The sequence below is a fragment of the Dictyostelium discoideum genome (genome assembly GCF_000004695.1).
Source record: "Dictyostelium discoideum AX4 chromosome 5 chromosome, whole genome shotgun sequence".
Taxonomy (NCBI): Eukaryota; Evosea; class Eumycetozoa; order Dictyosteliales; family Dictyosteliaceae; genus Dictyostelium; species Dictyostelium discoideum.
In genome coordinates, this window is record NC_007091.3 from 4,685,241 (window position 1) to 4,703,233 (window position 17,993).

General features: G+C 20.3%; 9 protein-coding genes across 9 annotated transcripts; 5 read left to right on the forward strand and 4 right to left on the reverse strand.

The window, feature by feature from the left end:
• Positions 1–3,424: 3,424 nt before the first annotated feature.
• DDB_G0290859 (NDR family protein kinase) lies at positions 3,425–4,783 on the forward strand (the record flags this gene model as incomplete). Its single annotated transcript, XM_630406.1, has 2 exons — positions 3,425–3,670; positions 3,770–4,783. 2 exons carry the CDS (start codon positions 3,425–3,427, stop codon positions 4,781–4,783), a joined length of 1,260 nt encoding a protein of 419 aa, XP_635498.1.
• A 1,925-nt stretch (positions 4,784–6,708) lies between these two features.
• Positions 6,709–8,148, forward strand: DDB_G0290895 (hypothetical protein; the record flags this gene model as incomplete). The annotated part of the gene is made up of 4 exons (XM_630407.1): positions 6,709–6,741; positions 6,821–6,881; positions 7,327–7,602; positions 7,700–8,148. 4 exons carry the CDS (start codon positions 6,709–6,711, stop codon positions 8,146–8,148), a joined length of 819 nt encoding a protein of 272 aa, XP_635499.1.
• A 496-nt stretch (positions 8,149–8,644) lies between these two features.
• On the forward strand, positions 8,645–9,363 carry DDB_G0290861 (hypothetical protein; the record flags this gene model as incomplete). The annotated part of the gene is made up of 2 exons (XM_630408.1): positions 8,645–8,675; positions 8,780–9,363. The coding sequence occupies 2 exons, from the start codon at positions 8,645–8,647 to the stop codon at positions 9,361–9,363; spliced, it is 615 nt and encodes a 204-aa protein (XP_635500.1).
• A 135-nt stretch (positions 9,364–9,498) lies between these two features.
• On the reverse strand, positions 9,499–10,518 carry DDB_G0290863 (hypothetical protein; the record flags this gene model as incomplete). Its single annotated transcript, XM_630409.1, has 1 exon — positions 9,499–10,518. One exon carries the CDS (start codon positions 10,516–10,518, stop codon positions 9,499–9,501), a length of 1,020 nt encoding a protein of 339 aa, XP_635501.1.
• Positions 10,519–10,881: 363 nt separating this feature from the next.
• Positions 10,882–11,317, reverse strand: DDB_G0290865 (hypothetical protein; the record flags this gene model as incomplete). Its single annotated transcript, XM_630410.1, has 2 exons — positions 10,882–11,212; positions 11,298–11,317. 2 exons carry the CDS (start codon positions 11,315–11,317, stop codon positions 10,882–10,884), a joined length of 351 nt encoding a protein of 116 aa, XP_635502.1.
• A 61-nt stretch (positions 11,318–11,378) lies between these two features.
• Positions 11,379–11,546, reverse strand: DDB_G0290867 (hypothetical protein; the record flags this gene model as incomplete). The annotated part of the gene is made up of 1 exon (XM_630411.1): positions 11,379–11,546. The coding sequence occupies one exon, from the start codon at positions 11,544–11,546 to the stop codon at positions 11,379–11,381; it is 168 nt and encodes a 55-aa protein (XP_635503.1).
• A 285-nt stretch (positions 11,547–11,831) lies between these two features.
• Positions 11,832–13,347, reverse strand: jcdF (transcription factor jumonji, jmjC domain-containing protein; the record flags this gene model as incomplete). Its single annotated transcript, XM_630412.1, has 2 exons — positions 11,832–13,189; positions 13,281–13,347. 2 exons carry the CDS (start codon positions 13,345–13,347, stop codon positions 11,832–11,834), a joined length of 1,425 nt encoding a protein of 474 aa, XP_635504.1.
• Positions 13,348–13,691: 344 nt separating this feature from the next.
• On the forward strand, positions 13,692–14,088 carry DDB_G0290871 (hypothetical protein; the record flags this gene model as incomplete). Its single annotated transcript, XM_630413.1, has 2 exons — positions 13,692–13,845; positions 14,033–14,088. The coding sequence occupies 2 exons, from the start codon at positions 13,692–13,694 to the stop codon at positions 14,086–14,088; spliced, it is 210 nt and encodes a 69-aa protein (XP_635505.1).
• A 773-nt stretch (positions 14,089–14,861) lies between these two features.
• On the forward strand, positions 14,862–17,733 carry gacJJ (RhoGAP domain-containing protein; the record flags this gene model as incomplete). The annotated part of the gene is made up of 3 exons (XM_630414.1): positions 14,862–15,537; positions 15,709–16,106; positions 16,186–17,733. 3 exons carry the CDS (start codon positions 14,862–14,864, stop codon positions 17,731–17,733), a joined length of 2,622 nt encoding a protein of 873 aa, XP_635506.1.
• Between the last annotated feature and the right edge of the window lie 260 nt (positions 17,734–17,993).

A 17,993-nucleotide genomic window follows, 5' to 3' on the forward strand; every position in this document is an offset into this window, starting at 1 on the left:
GGCCTTTGCAACCATACGCGCCTACGGTCGTTTTTTTTATTATTTTATTTTAAAAAAAAATAATGATCAGCAAAAAAAAAAAAAAATAAAAATAAAAAAAAAAAAAAAAAAAAAAAAAATAAAAGTTTTTTTTTTAAAAAAAAAAAAAAAAACACATAGTAGTCTTAAAAAATTAATATTTTAACAAAAAAAAAAACAGGTGGATGTAATAATATAAAAAAAGAAAAATAGAAAAATAGAAAAATAGAATAATAGAATAATAGAAAAATCCAATAATAGGAAAATAGGAAAATATAATAATATAAAATGTAAGAAAAAAAAAAAAAAAAAAAAAAAAAAAAAAAACAAAAGAAGAAAAACAAATTTTGGTGATGAAGTGTTTTTTTTTTTTTAATCTAGATCTTTTTTTTTTTTTTTTTAGAAAATAATTTTCATTTTATTATCATTTTTCTTTTAATTATCACCCACATTATCACATAATTAATAATCTCATCAATTGACATTAGTTACATTAATACCCTTTTTTATTTTTTAATTTTTTAATTTTTTTTTTTTTAATTTTTTAATTTTTTTTTTTAACTCATTATTTTAATAATTTCACTAAATCAAACATATTATCCAAATCGGTTTTGTGATATATATTCATGAAATATTATCATAATAACTACCCCCAAAAATAAAAAAAATAATTAAAAAAATAATTAAAAAAAAAAATAACCCCCACAATAGAGAGATACACACTAATTAATGCAGACTATGAATTTTTTTCACCCCCAAGTTATGATTCATTCAACATAATCACACCATAAAAATAAATAGAATTAATACACATTCTGCACAGTGTTTTTTTTTTTTTTTTTTTTTGTATTCCATCATCAATTAATATAATTTTAATTAATTTTAAATTTTTTTTATTTTTTTAAAAAAAAAAAAACCTTTTAAAAATACTTTTTATCTGAAAATGAATAAAAATACTTTTCAAAATTTTTGAAAAAAAAAAAAGAAAAAAAAGAAAAAAAAAAAAAAAAATACAGATTAAAGATTTTTTTTTATTTAAAACAATAATAAAATAATAATAATAATAATATTAATAAAAAACACTCACACATTTATTTAAACACATTTATTCTTTTCACCCACATTTACAAAAGTTTTTATAAATAATTAAATATTACTATAAAAAAACTGAAAAAACAGAAAAAATTAAAAAAGGTATGGCGCGCAGAATACACTTACTTTTTTTTTATAATTATAATAATAATAAATTATTATATTTTAAAATTATTGTATTAGTTTTATTATTATTATTATTATTATTTTTTTAGAATAGTTATAAAAGGAATTCCTTTTTCTATTTTTATTTTCTTTTTTTTCATTCAAAATAATAATTTAAACCCAAAATAAAATAAAATAAAATAAATTGTAAATAAAATTATAAAATAAAACACACCACATTTATTTATATAAATAAAATAATACAATTAAAAAGTGGAAATACAATACTTGAAAAGTAGTTATTCATTTGTTTTTATTATTTTATTTATACACACTACACACACATACGCACACACTCCACATATTTAAAAAAAACAATGTAATATCATGATTCATAATTATCATATTATTATTATTATTATTATTTATAGGTGATGAATAAAATTAAAATTATCTAAATAATCATTATTGTTAATAATATTTAAAAAAAAATATCTTTTCTATTCTTTTATTTTTTTTTATTTTTTTATTTTATTTATTTTATTTTTATTATTTTTTATTTTATTTTATAAATAACCACACACACACTCACACACACCACACCCAGGATAATAAGTTTTTATTTTTAAAAATAGAAACAAAACATAAAAAAAAAATAAAAAAAAACAAAAAATAAAAAAAAAATAAAAAATCCATAAACCACAACTATCCTATTTTTTTGTTTTTTTTAATTTTTTTTTTTTTTTTTTGGTCAATGATTATTTTAATTCGTATATCTGAGAGTGTCTCTTTTTTAATGGGTATTTTTGTAATTCTTATCATCATCACCAATTTTTTTATTTTAAAATTTTTTTTTTTTATTCAATTTTTTTTTATTTAATTTTATTTTTAATATTTAATTTTTTTTTTTTTATTTTCTTAATATAAATTCCAGAAAAAAAAAACAAAAAAAAAAAACATTATTTAATCAATTTTTATCCAATTAAAATCCAAATTTATCTAATTTATATTGGTAGGAATTTTAAAAGTAATGATAATAATAATAAAAAAAATTATTGAATATTCAAATACAAATAATATATATTTTTTTTATTTCTAAATATATATTTTTTATAAACCACCTTTTTTCTTTATTTTTTTTTTAATTAATTTCCTAAAAGAAGGAAAAAAAAAGAAAAAAAGATTTTTTTTTAAATTAAAATTTTTACAGTTAAATTAAATAGTAATTTTTTAATATTATTATTACAAATAAATAATTTTTTATAATATTATTTTTCTCATAATCAAATATCGTTATTATAAAAAAAAAAAACAAAAAAAAAAGATATTCATTTACACACCATTAAACACTTGAATATTTGACACTTACACCACACCCCACTCCCACAATTAAGTTAACCACAACACAACTTTCGAAACTACACCCACACACACAAGGGAAAAAGATTTTATATATACAAACCGCACTATCTAATTTTATATGAACATTAAACTTTTCATTCGTGTAAAAAAAAAAAAAAAAAAAAAAACAAAAAAAAAAAACAACCCCCACTTTCACAAAATATATACACACACATAATATCTAGGTCCGTTTTATTTTTTTTTTTTTTAGAATTTTTTTTTTTTTTTTTTTTTTTCTAAACAACACGCATAAAATATTATAATTTTATTTTTATTTAAAAATATTTTAATTTTTTATTTTTTTTTATTTTTTTTATTTTTATATAAAAACCACACTATTTTTTATTAAAAAACATTTATTTATATCATTGTTTTTTTTTTTTAAAATATTTATTTATTTTTTTGATTCACAAATATAAAATATTAATATATTTATAATTATTTTAGAAAAAAAAATATCTCAAACCAAAAATAGACAGCCTAAATATTTTAAAAGAAAAAAAACAAAAAATATACATTTTAAAATAATTAATAGCAATAATTAGTAATAACAGTTTTTAATTAATTTAAAAAAAAAAAAAAAAAAAACATAATTTATAATTTTTCCAACTTAAATAAAAAAAAAAAAAAAAAAAAAAAAAAAACCAACCAACCATTATTTAAAAATTTTAATTAAAAAAGTAATAATAATAATAATAATAATAATAACAATAATAAATAGTAATAACTTTTATTTATTTAATCAAAAATCAAACAATTTTTTAAATTAAAAAAAAAAAAAAAAAAAAAATAAATCAATCAAAATAAAATGGAACCAATTTTAATTCCTTCACAACATAATAGATTAGTTATTCCAAGTGAACCAAATGAAGAAGAATTTAATTATATAGCAGATGGATATAAAGGTAAATTAAATATTGATTCCTATGATATTATTTCAACCATTGGTAGTGGATCATATGGTGAAGTTTGTATAGTAAGAGAAAAATCCACAAAACAAGTTTATGCAATGAAAAAAATATATTATACAGAAGTTAGTGATACAGAATTAGTTGTATGTATTTTAATTAAAATTATTATTTTTTAAGAAAAAAAAAAAAAAAAAAAAAAAAAAATTTATTAATTTTATTTAATTTTATTTAATTTTTAATAGAAAAAAAGAGCATTAAGAGAAAGAGATGCTATGGTAATTTGTAATAATAAAAATAATAAAAGAGCACCAAAATTATATTGTTCATTTATTGATGATAATGAAGGAGTATTCTATTATGTAATGGAGTTTATTGCAGGTGGTGATTTCAATTCATATTGTTATAAACGTTTAGTTGATGGTAAAAAATTTACAGAAGAAGAAATTAAATTCTATATAGCAGAGTTGGTATTATGTTTAGAAGCTTTTCATTCATATGGTTTACTTCATCGTGATGTTAAACCAGAGAATTTAATGATAAATAAAGATGGTCATTTGGTTTTAGGTGATTTTGGTAGTTCGAAATTAGCAAATAATAGTGGTGGTGGTGGTGGTAATTTTGGTAATACATTAACAGTGCCAATGTCAACATCATATTCAACATCACCATCGTCATCAATTTCATCATCATTATTGGGTGGTAGTGGCGGATTTACACCATCACATTGGAATGGAATGGCTGGAAGTGCAGGTTCATCATTTGGTTCTTCATCTTTGGGTAGATCATTCGATAATACACCACCAAATTTCAATTCATTCCTAAGAAATCCTCATAGTTCCTATACTTCCTATATTGGTACTCCACAATATATGGCAGTTGAGGTGGTTCAAGGTGTAAATTATTCAAAACTTTGTGATTTTTGGTCATTGGGTGCTATCCTTTTCGAATTGGTAACTGGTCAAGCTTTATTTGTTGAATCACCAGATACAACCGAACAAAAGATTAGAGAAAACATTGGTAATTGGAGAGGTCTTTTAAATACTGCAGTACAAAAGAATCAACCAATGTCAAAACAAGCTGAATCTTTAATTAGAGAATGTATTGCTCCAGAACGTAAACGTCCTGATGCTTCAACCATTAAAAAACATCCATTCTTTGAAGGTATTAATTGGGAAGAAATGGCAAATTTCAATGTTGAACCACCTTTTAAACCAACTTTATCAAGTGATGATGATATTTCTTATTTTACAAATTAAATTAAAAAATCAAAAAAAAAAAAAAAAAAAAAGAAAAAAAAAAAAAAGAAAAAAAAAAAAAAAAACAAAACAAAACGAAGAATCAAGAAAGAGGAAATTAAAGAAATTAGTGTCGGGTGTGTGCGCGTAAAACATTTTCTATATATTTATATATTTATATATCTATATTATTTCAAATTTTAAAGTGAAATTGTATTTTCATTATTTTTTTTCAAAAGAAATACAACACTTTTATTATTATTATTATCATTTTTTTTTTTTTTAATTAATTAATTAATCAACTATACATATTCAACACAATTTGCCTGTAAAGAAATTTCATTAACAAATTTAATTAATTGGTTAAATAGTTTTTCCAAATTTTATTAAAACTTTACGAATATTAACGAATCATATTATTTTTTTATTTTTTTTTTTTAAAATTGAAAAAAAAAAAAAAAAAAAAAAATCTATAAATAAAGCATAATTTGTTTCTAAAAATATATATAATTATTAAGTTATTAATTTTTTTAATTTTTTTTTTTTTTTTTAAAATTTAAAAGTCTTTTACAATCTGTAAAATTATCTGCTCAGAAAATTGAAAAAAAAAAAAATAAAATAAAATAATTTATTGATTTTTTTTTTTTTTTTTCTCAATTTTCCAAGCAGATAATTATATTGATTTTGATCAAAATTATTAAAAACTGTAATTTAAATTGAAAAAAAAAATAATAAAAAAAAAAAATTAAATTATTATTCTAAAACCCACCACACTTTTTTTTTTTTTTATTTCCAACTTTTCTGACAGTCCAAATATAGGTAATGGAATATCGAAATTTTATGTTTATACAGATAAGGAGTCCTTTAAATTTGATAATAAACGTTGTATAGCATTTAAAGATGATTGTAAAATTTTATCAAAATTAGAAAAAAATCAAATTCCATCGAGTGTAATGTTATTTGATGGATTCAACCAGAAATTAATACAAAATATATTGCCAGAAGGTATTAAGTTATTGTATATAGGTGATGTAAAACAAGAATTGGTAATTGGATCAATTCCTAATACTGTGTTGACTGTCTTTTTAAAGATGGATTTAATCAAAAATTAACACCTGGTATATTACCAGAAAGTGTTGATGTATTGCATTTACGTGATATCAAACATGAGTTAACAATTGGTTCAATTCCTAATACTGTTAAGTTTGTCATTTTATTTGATGGATTCAATCAAAAATTAACGCCTTCTATATTACCAGAAGGTGTTAAATCATTGTATTTGGGTGATATAAAACAATAATTAATTATTGGTTCAGTTCATAGCCTTCACTCTTACTTAACTCATGGCCACAGCACCATTCAATAAATAAAACTAATAATGATATCTAAAACCAACTAATACCAACCCAATGTACATAAATAAACAAATAATAATAATAATAATAATAATAATAATAATAATAATAATAATAATAATAAATAATAATAATAATAATAATAATAATAATAATAATGTTTGCTATTATCACAATTGTGCATAATATAAATTACTAACAACTCGAAAAAAAAAAAAAAAAAAAAAAACCAAGATTACATAGATTTAAAAATCTCCCCCTCTGCGATTAGTTAATATATACTTTCAATTTTCTAATTTATAACTTTCATGTGTTCATTTATTCTAAAATAATTAAATAAAAATTAAAAGCATGGAATGCACCTTTTATTCCTACCACTGTAAGGGGTGTCTTTATTAAATGGATTCAATCAAAAATTATCACCAGGTATATTACCAGAAGGTATAACATCATTGTATTTATCTGGTATTAAACAAGAATTAATTAATGGTTCAATTCCTAATACTGTAAAGAGTGTCTCTTTATTAGTTCAATCAAAAATTAACACCTGGTGTTGAATCTTTGGTTATAGGTGATATAAAACAAGAATTAATGATTGGTTCAATTTCTGATACTGTAACAAGTGTAAATGTTTCAAATAAGTTTAAACATCAAATTAAACCCTTTGTTTCTAATAAATCAATAATATCCCAATTTTAAAGAGAATCCTAATACTGTGACTCATGTCTTTTTAGAAGATGGATTCAACCAAAAATTAACACCAGGTATATTACCAGAAGGTGTTGATTCATTGTCCATAGATGATATAAAATAATTTTAATAAAAAAAACTTCTTTAATATTTGTAAAAATTTTAACAATATTAATGACGATTTTTTAAATTTTTTTTTTTTTTATTATTTAAATAATATTTATTATTAAATTAATAAACCTAAAACTTAAACTGAGTTGAAATCTGACATAATGAAAATAACCATGCATGAAAAGAAAATCACCCAGACTTATTTTTAATTTTTTTTTTTTTTTTGTTTATTTTTAATTAATAAAAGAAACAATTCATTCAAATAGAAAATTAACTCACAAAAAACCAATTATTTTCAAATTATTTTTAATTTTCATATTGATACCAATACAATTAAAATAATTAAACAATATCAACAATCATTAATACTTTTAAATAATAATATCAATAATTTTAATAAATTAAAAGAATACAATAATCAATCCATTCATTATTATCAAAAAATAATTGGAGAAATTAAAAATAATTTTAAATTAATTTACACATTAAATAATAATAATAATAATAATAGTATAAATAATAATAACAATAATAATAATAATAATAATAATAATAATAATAATAATAATAATAATAATAATAATAATAATAATAATAATAATAATAATAAAAATAATAATATTTATATTAATAGTAATAGATATGAAATAGAAATAGATGAAGATAATAATGAATTTTTTAAATGTAAGCTTAATTTATTTTTTTTATAGATGATATTCACATTATTCTGACAGTGGAGGTCCAAATATAGATGGAATATCAAAATTTTATATTTACACAGATAAGGAATCCTTTGAATTTAATAATAAACGTTGTATAGCATTTAAAGAAGATTGTAGTATTTTATCAAAATTAGAAAATAATCAAATACCATCGAGTGTAATGTTATTAGATGGATTCAATCAGAAATTAATACGAAATATATTACCAGAAGGTATTCTTTCATTGTATTTATGTGATATAAGACAAGAATTGATAATAGGTTCAATTCCTAATACTGTAGTGGGTGTCTATTTATTAGATGGATTCAATCAAAAAATAGAACCAGGTATATTACCAAATGGTATTAAATCATTGCACTTGTGTGATATAAAACAAGGATTAACCATTGGTTCAATTCCTGATGCTTTAGAGTATGTCTTTATAGAATATAGATTCAATCAAAAATTAGCACCTGATTTATTTCCAGAAACTATAAGATTTCAAAGACTCCAAAGATTTTTATATTAATATAATTTCAATTTCCTAATTATATATAACTTTCATTGGTTCATATATTCTAAAATAAATTAAAGAAAAATTAAAAGCATGAAATGAACATTATTCCTAATACTGTGTTTTATTTAAATAATAGATATTAACATATATTAAAAAAACATATATTAAAAACCAGTGAAATAAATCATTTATTAAATCAAAAAATTATTAAAATTATTAAATATTAATAAATACTAATTTTGCCACTTGAAAATAGAAACAAATTATATAGGAAGGAAAATAATAAAAATAAAATAATTTAAAATAAAAAAAATAAATTAGAAATAATTTAAAAATAATTTAAAAATAATTTAAAAATAATAATAATAATAATAATAATAATAATAATAATAATAATAATAATAATAATAATAATAATAATAATAATAATAAAAATAATATTAATAATAATAATAATATTTTAATTAATAATAATATTTTAATAAATAATAATAAATATAAAATAGAAATGGATAAAGATAATAATGAATTTTTTGAATGTAAGCTTTATTTATTGATTTATTTTTTCATAAATGATATTTATATTATTCTGACAGTGAGGGCCTAAAAATAGATAATATTAAAAAGTTTTATATTTATACAGACAAGAAGCCTTTTAAATTTAATAAACTATGCATGGCATTTAAAGATGATTGTAATATTTTATCAAAATTAGAAAAAAATCAATTACCATCAGATGTAATGTTATTAGATGGATTCAATCAAAAATTCATACAAAATATATTACCTGAGGGTCTTGAATCATTGTATTTAGGTGATATAAAACAAGAATTAGTTATTGGTTCAATTCTTTATACTGTAAAGAATGTCTATTTATTTGATGGATTCAATCAAAAATTAATACCTGCTGTATTACCAAAAGGTGTTAAATCATTGTTTATAGGTGATATTAAACAAAAATTAATTATTGGTTCAATTCCTAATACTGTAAGGAGTGTATATTTAGAAGATGGATTCAATCAAAAACTAGCACCTGCTATATTACCAGAAGGTGTTGAATCATTGGATTTAGGTGATATAAAACAAGAATTAATTAATGGTTCAATTCCTAAAACTGTAACCAAAGTAGTTGTTTCAAAAAAGTTTAAATACCAAATTAAACCCTATGTTTCTAATAAAGTTCAAACCACGGGAAAAATTAAAATTCACTGGGAGAAGTTTTATTGATAAAAAATTAATAATGAAATGATTCATTAATTAAACAATTCTATTAAAAATAAAAACAAAAATAAAATTTCACAATAATATTATATTATAATAATCCTTTTTTTTTTTAATTTATTTTAATTTTAATTTTAATTTTTAATTAAACAATTCATTAAACATTGATAAAATTATTGAAATATGTTCTTCTTTTTCTATTTTTGGTATTTGTTTTATTTCATGTTTTTGAAATATTTTTTGAACTTTAATGATATCAGATGAAGGTAATTCATTTTCATTAATTGATGCAATTGCAAAAGTCGTGAAAATATTTGATAAAATTTCATCTTGATTTTGATTTGTAAAATAAAAATTTGTAAAAACAAATTGAGCATGATTTAATAATAAATAAATGATAGTTTGTTGAGTTGAATGTAGTTCAGGAATATCATCAACTATTGGTAAATTAATTAAAAAAGTATTTATCAAAATTGGTAATTCTGAGTAAATCATTTCATTTTGGTTTAAAATTATCTTACCCAATGCTGATATAATATTTTCTTTTGCACCATCATATTCAACTTGATTAATATCGATAGTAGTACCACTACCACTACCATCACCATCACCATCACCATTTTTAGGTAAACAATTTAATAATAAATCTATTGATTTAGAAATGTATGGTCTAAAATTATCTTTATAATTTTCATTTTTACATAACTTTGCACATGTGCCAATGCAACATGATGAATTTCTAATTAAAAAGTTTGTATAGATTTTGTTATTTTGAAATCCAAATTCAATAGTTGTATTCATTATAGTGTGGAAATTATTGGTTGATGTAAATTCTTCACTACATTCTTCAAGTAATACACAAACAATTGAAAATAATGTTACTTTAAGAGCTGGAAATGAGTATTTTAATCTTTTTAAAATCGTTGGTAAAAGGAATTCTATGAAAGAATCTGAATTTTCTCCATCTGTTTTTAATTCACTTGAAATACCACATAATGATGAAAATATTTTACAATAACCTTTATTTAATTCTCTTTGTAGCATATCATCTAATAATTCATTTTCATTAAATGATTTACCATTTTCAATTGTTTCATTTATCATAGTTAAAAGTTGTTTCTTTTTATTTTCAAAATAAATTGGAAGTTCATTATTATTCATTTTTTTAATTTAATTTGTTTTTTTTTTTTTAGTGATGTTGCTTTTTAAAAAAGTAAAAATAAAATAAAAAAAAAAAAAATAAAAAAAAATTAAAATAAAACGAAAACAAAAAAATTCAGATATTTTTTAATTTTCTAAGAAAATATTGACCAGTATATATCTGATTTTTATTTTTATTTTTTCATTTTTCTTTTTCTTTTTCTTTTTATTTTCATATATTTTTTTTTTTTTTTTTTTTTTTTTTAAAATATATAATTTAATCAAAAAAAAAAACAAACAAGTAAATAAATAAATAAATAAATAAATAAATAAATAAATATATTCCAAAATCATTCAATTTTTGATCATATCTTTTAATTTCAATTAAAAATGGTTTAAATTTAGTTTTACAGTTTTGCCAATTTGATCAGGTAAAACAGATGTTGCCGATTTTAGTGAATCATGTGTGAATAAAGGCATTGCTTTGTTGTATGTTAATAAAAGTCCAAATGCTTGTAATTTGCCAAAATGATAAGAAAGACCCATTAAATAATCAAACATTTGTCCAATGACCTTTGGATCATAAAATGAATCTTCATTACATTTGACTTGAATAAAACCAATATAATTTGTTTTTGATTTTAATAACCAATGATCTGGTTGTAATCCAACAATATCTTCTTGAGAAACAATTGAAATTTCATGTTCAAAGCATCTATAATAATAGGATTTGTAAAATTATAAAGTTCATATTCATTACGAGCAGTGAAAGTATCAGAGTCTGTATAAAGAGACAACACACATGATTCTTTATCACCATTCTTTTCTAAAAGATCTTCAAAATTTTGTATTCCAACCAAAGTGCTAAGTTGTAATTAACATTAATCATGATTTGATGAAGATTGTGATGTTGATGTTATAATGTACTTTGGTATGCCATTATCAATAAGATGTCTGATGGATCTTTCTTTTTCTTTTTTTTGAAGTTCTTTTACTTTTTCTAAAAGTTCTTCATATGCTTTTTTGTAATCTATATTATTATCACTCATTTTCTATTTGGTGTGTTTAATTTGTATAAAGATACCTCTTTTTTTTTTTTATTATTTATTATTTATTATTTTATATTCAAAAAAAAAAAATTAAATAAAAAAATAAAAAAAATAAAATTTTGGCGGGATATTTTTTATTATATATTTATTTTAATTAAAACAATTCTAATAAAAATAAAAACAAAATTAAAACTTCACAATAATATTATATTATAATATATTCCTTTTTTTTTTTAAAAAAAAAAAAATATTTCTTAATAAAATGATTAATGATGATTTTTAAATTTATTTTTTAATAAACCAAAAACTTAAACTGAGCGATGTTGATAAAGATCTAACATAATGAAAATAACCACTTGGCATGAAAAGAATATCACCAGGACCTAAAATACATTCTGTATAATGTTGATTTGCTATTTTTAATAATGGATATTTTTCAAAATCTGTATCTTCAAAATCAACAAAACTAATATTATTTTGAGCAGTTTTTGAATTTTTAACAAGATTATTGTCATCACTATCACCCTGATCTTTCTTTAAATAAAGATTTGAAATTTGATTTTGTGGATAAAGACGAACATATTTATAACCAACGATTTGAGTTAAGAAATTGTCATAGCTGTCGAAATGTAATGGAGTTATTGTATTACCTGTGCCTAACCAAATATGGGGTGATATTCCCTCTTCTTCAGTTTCATGAACTTTTGCATCACCTGTAGTTTGTAAAAATAATGGGAATTTAAAATCATCCAATAGTGATGGTAACTGTTCGATTAAACCATGTTGTGCTAAATAAGCAACCTTTGATGATTCTGTAGCTGTACTATCATTATCTTTACTTGAAGGTATCATATATTCTTCAATGAAATCTTTTAATTTCATTAATTTCTCTGACCAATCAATTGAATTATCATTATCATTATTTGCTGTAGTAGTAGTAGTTTGTTGTTGTTGTTGTTGTTTCTTTGTTTTTGAATCTAATTTATTATGACCTAATTCAATTGGTACAATTCTATTACCATGATTTGAAAGAAAATAATTTAAGTCTTTCCATTTATTTATACATTCCCAATTATTTGCATCACCTTTAATTATACATGGTGTCATTGTGTTTAAATGTTGATTTTTAAATATTGAAAATTCATTTAAATAATCACCACCACTACCACTAGCGCCACCATTATTTTTACCACATTCAATTACTTTAATTTCATGATTTTTATCTATAATTGGAAATTTTGAAAAATTAACATTTTCATCTAAAATCATTGGTATTGTAGGTGAAGTTGAAGTTGTTGTTGTAGTTTGCTTTTTTGATAATTCATCCATAATTGGTAATAATAATTCTTTTGGTGCACCCATTATAAAAGATTGATCACAGATTTCTAAAGTTTTAATTAAATCATTTTGAGTGTACCAATAGGTTATACCTGCTAATTGACCCATAATAAATGATTCTCTTAAACAAATATGTTCCCAACCACCTTGTTTCAATAATTTATTCCATGTTAATTTATAAATTGATTCATGGATATTCTTTAATTGATTAAATTGTTTTTTATTATACATAAAAAATAATTTCTTTAAATCAACTGATAATTGATTTGCATCTTCATTACCCAATGACAATAAATCTTGACATGCTAAAAAAAAATAAAAAAAAAAGAATTAAAATTTAATTTTCATGTTTTTATTTTTTATTTTTTATTTTTTTTTATTTAAATAAATACAAACTTCTTGTATAACAATTCTTTATTAAATTAAAGATTGGTACTCTATACTCCTCTTTAAATGAATTCATATTCGTAATTTTTTTTTTTTTACAAAACGAAAAAAAAAAAAAAAAAAAAAAAAAAAAAAAAAAAAAAAAATATCTCGAAAATGAAAAAAAAAGAAATTATATTATAGTCCAAAAAACATATACATAAATTTCTTTTTTTAAAAAAATATCTTTTTTTTTTTTTATATTCAAAAATAGGTGTTTGGAAATTAAAATGTGTGTATTTAATGTTGATTAAATTTTTTTTTTTAATTTTTTTTTTGATTTTTTATTTTTTCTTATAAATACATCATTTTTTTTTTTTTTTTTTTTTTACATTGTTGTATTCTATTATATTTAATTGATAATAAAAAAAAAAAAAAAAAATGGATAATGATATTTTTCCTGAATTAAATAAAATTGAAAATAAAATTGATTATTTGAATAATAGAATGACCAATTTAGAAGATTTATTAAGTAACCTTAATGCAATACTTACAAATCTAGAGAATAGATTATCAAAAATAGAAATGAAAATTGGTAATTATTTTATTTTTATTTAATTATTATTTTTTTATTTTTATTTTTAAAATTAATTAACCTTTTCTATAATTATCCTTTAGATTTGGTTTTATCTCATTGTAAGTAAATTTATAAAAATCTTGCTTTTAATCTTTTTTTTTTTTTTTTTTTTTTTAAATTAACTTAATTTTATTACAAAAAAAAGCAATTGAAATTTCAAATCATTTCAACTTAAACATTGATCAATTGAATGGTGAATAAACCAAAAAAAAAAAAAAAAAAAAAAAAATAAAAAATGTATTGGATAATAATAAAAATAATAAAAATAAAAATAATAATAAAGATAAAAATAGTTTTTAAATTTTTTTTTTTACTTTATTTTGTTAAATATATTTGATGTATTTGAAAAAAATAAGCCACTTTTTAATTTTGACAAATAAACCATCACTGACAGCAAAACAGTGTTAAAAAAAAAAAAAATAAAAATATATTTCCAAATCAATTTTTAATTATTTGAATTGGGCCAAAAAAAAAAAAAAAAAAAAAATAAAAATTTGGATAAAAAAAAAAAAATATATAAAATAAAAAAAAAAAAAAAAAAAAAAAAAATTTGAAAAAAAAAAAAATTTGAAATTTTTTTTTATTAATTAATTTCAATTAAAAAAAAAAAACAAAAAGTTGTAGTTTTATTTGTATAATATATTTAATTATCTCATTTATTTGTTATTTATTATTTTTCTTTATTAATATACATACTTTTATATATTTATGTGTATGTGTACTTTAAACACTTTTAATAATTAAGCAGATAATAAAATAAAAAAAAAAAAAAAATTGTAGTTTAAAAAATAATAATATTAAATTTATTGTGATCATCATTGTTATCACCAATATTATAAAAAATAAAAATAAAAATAAAAATAAAATAATTGTAATTCTTCAAGACCAAATATACATACATAAATAAATAAATAAATAAATTATACAAAAAAAAAAAAAAAAAAAAAAAAAAAAAAAAAAAATCCTTTTAGAAAATGGCAGCACCAAGTAGTAATTATCAACTTTATGGACTTAAAATTGGATTTCCTCCAGGTGGATTAATGAGAAATAAACAAATGAAATTCAATGATTATGGTATAACAGTAAAAGAGGCAATTCAAATCATTACAAATAAACAAGGAATGCAAAATCCAGATTCATATACATTACAAATTACATATTCAGATGAACCGTCATCAATAAATACAAGTAGTGGAAATATTGGTTCAAATAATAATAGTAGTAGTAATACACCTTTAACAGGTTCATTAGGTATGGGACCACCACCACCTTCTGCATCAATTGGAGGTGGTGGCGGTGGTGGTGATAACGGTATCACCAATAGTGGTAATATTGGAAGTAGTAGTAATAGTGATTTAAAAAAGTCAACATCATCTGGTATTGTAAATGTTAATAATAGTAGTAATGCACCAACTAGAAGATTAAAATGGATGGATGATAATGAAAAGTTAATCTCTTATCCATTGGGTGCACATGATGTAGTGATTGAATTAAAAAAGAAATATCAATTAATTAAAGTTTATGATGGTAAACAAACTATGAATTTAATTGTAGATATTACAAAACCATTAAGCGATTTAATGGATTTGGTATCTTGTAAATTTAAATTAAGATCAACAAGTGATTGTAAATTATTTACATATGGAAAAGGTAATAATAATAATAATAATAATAATAATAATAATAATAATAATAATAATAATAATAATAATAATAATAATAATAATAATAATAATAATTTATAAATTAAATATACATATATAAACTTTTTTTTTTTTTTTAAAATATATTTTATTAACATTATGTAAAAATAAAAAAAAGAAATTAATTTAAACAGTAATATTAAAAATTTAAATATTGATACATCATTACCATTTATTTTAAGAGATAATAATGATCCAAATTCATTATCATTAGAATCAATTCAATGGGATAATGGTAATGGATTTTTTGTTGGTGGTAATGGTGGTATTGGTGGTATTGGAAGTGATGATGATGCAGATGATATTAATAACAATTTATCTGTACCAGCCAAATCAATCATTAATCCAGTTAGAGAAGGTTATTTAAAGAAACAAGATAAAAAGAAATCTTGGAAAACAAGATACTTTAAATTAACTGATAAATATTTATATTGGTATAAATCTCCAACTGCTATTAAAGCATCTGGTATGATTATTTGTAAAGATTATCATATTAAATTAGCTCCATCAACTCATGTATGTATATTTTATTAATAAAAAATATACATGTATATATATAAAAAAAAGAACAATATAATTCTAATTTTTTATTTAGTCAAAAGAAGTTAAATTAGAATTTACACCAAAACATATGATTGCAGGTGCAACAACAATTATTCATTATATTAAATTTGAAAATGAACAAGAATTAAAACAATGGACAGTTTTACCAATTGTAATAGAGTCATCAAATGATAGTGGATCAAATAATTCAAATACAAGTGGTGGTAATCAATCAATGATTGGTAAGAAAGTATTTGGTGTACCAATTGAAAAGACAGTTAGTGGTAATAATGAAATACCAGCAGTGGTTTTACAAACTATTGATTACATAGAGAAGAAAGCAATGGATATTGTTGGTATATTCCGTTTGAGTGGTTCAGTATTGACAATTGAACAGTGGAAAGCAAAATATGATAAGGGTGAAAAGGTTGATCTCTTTCAAGAGGTTGATCCTCATGCTGTAGCTGGTCTTTTGAAATTGTATCTCAGAGAGTTACCAGACCCATTGTTAACCTATGAAAAGTATGATAATTTCATTGCAGCTCAATCAATTGATGATTTCCCATCAAGAATTAAATTAATTAAACATTTGGTGAAATCATTACCACCGGTAAACTATGCGGTTCTCTCTTATTTAATGGCATTCGTTGGTAAGGTTGCAACTCATTCTGCAGCTAATAAAATGCAAGTTCATAATTTGTCGACTGTGTTTGGTCCAAATCTAATCAAAGATCGTCAAGATAGTGGTGACTATGGTAACAATGTCCAAGTGTTGGTTGAGGATACACCAATCATTAATGCATTGGCACTTTCACTCATTAGAGATTACCAATACATTTTCACCGATAAAGAAATACCAGAACAAAAGATATTGGCAAAGTCACTCTACGAGTATGCTGGTAATGATGATGGTACAACCTCTGAGGATGATAAGGATCTTTTGTTCCCAAAGGGTGCAACAATTAAAGTCACTCAACAAGGTACCGATGGTTGGTGGACTGGTGAATATCAAGGTAAACAAGGTAAATTCCCAGCTTCCTACGTTGAGTTGTTACCTCATTCACCTTCAACCTTACTTCGTACAAAATCAAATTCAAATCTTACAAAGAAAAAGAAATTCATGTTGGAGATGGAATCTACTAAAACTAAAAATCAAGAGATCGATAAAAATATCAAACAATTGGAAATCACTAAAAAAGAATTGGAATCAACCATAAACGATTTAGAGAATGAAAAAGCTGCCCTCGAAAATGATCCAACCATTAAAGCAATGATGAATCTTTTGGCAAATGCTAAAACCAATAAAGATATCGCTATGATTCCAAAGAATATCGATGTACTTTTCCAAAAGTTTGAAGAATATAAATCAAGTCATGAAGCATTGGCAACTACTAAAACTACTCTCATCGATGAATATGAACAATTTAATAATAATCCAAAAAAAAGATTAGATACAAAAGAAAAAGAACAAATTCAACAAAAATATGATAATCTCTCAATAATTATTGATAAATCTCAAAAAATTAGATCAAAAAGTATAAATTCAAAGAAAATTATAAATGATGATTTAGTTGAATTAAAGAAAATATTTTCTTTATAAAAACTTTCGAATAACTTAAAAAAAAAAATAAAAAAAAAAATATATATTATTTAATTTAATTTTTTTTTTTTTTTTTTTTAAATATTTATTTGTGACAAAAAAAAATTAAAATATATATTTAAAATTGATTTTTATTATTTGAAAAATAAATACAATACAATTAAAATGGATAAACATGACAGTGCCATTACGATCAAATGAAAGATTATGTAATTTCAATGGAAAAAAAGGGTTTATCAAAAAAATTTTTTTTTTTTTTT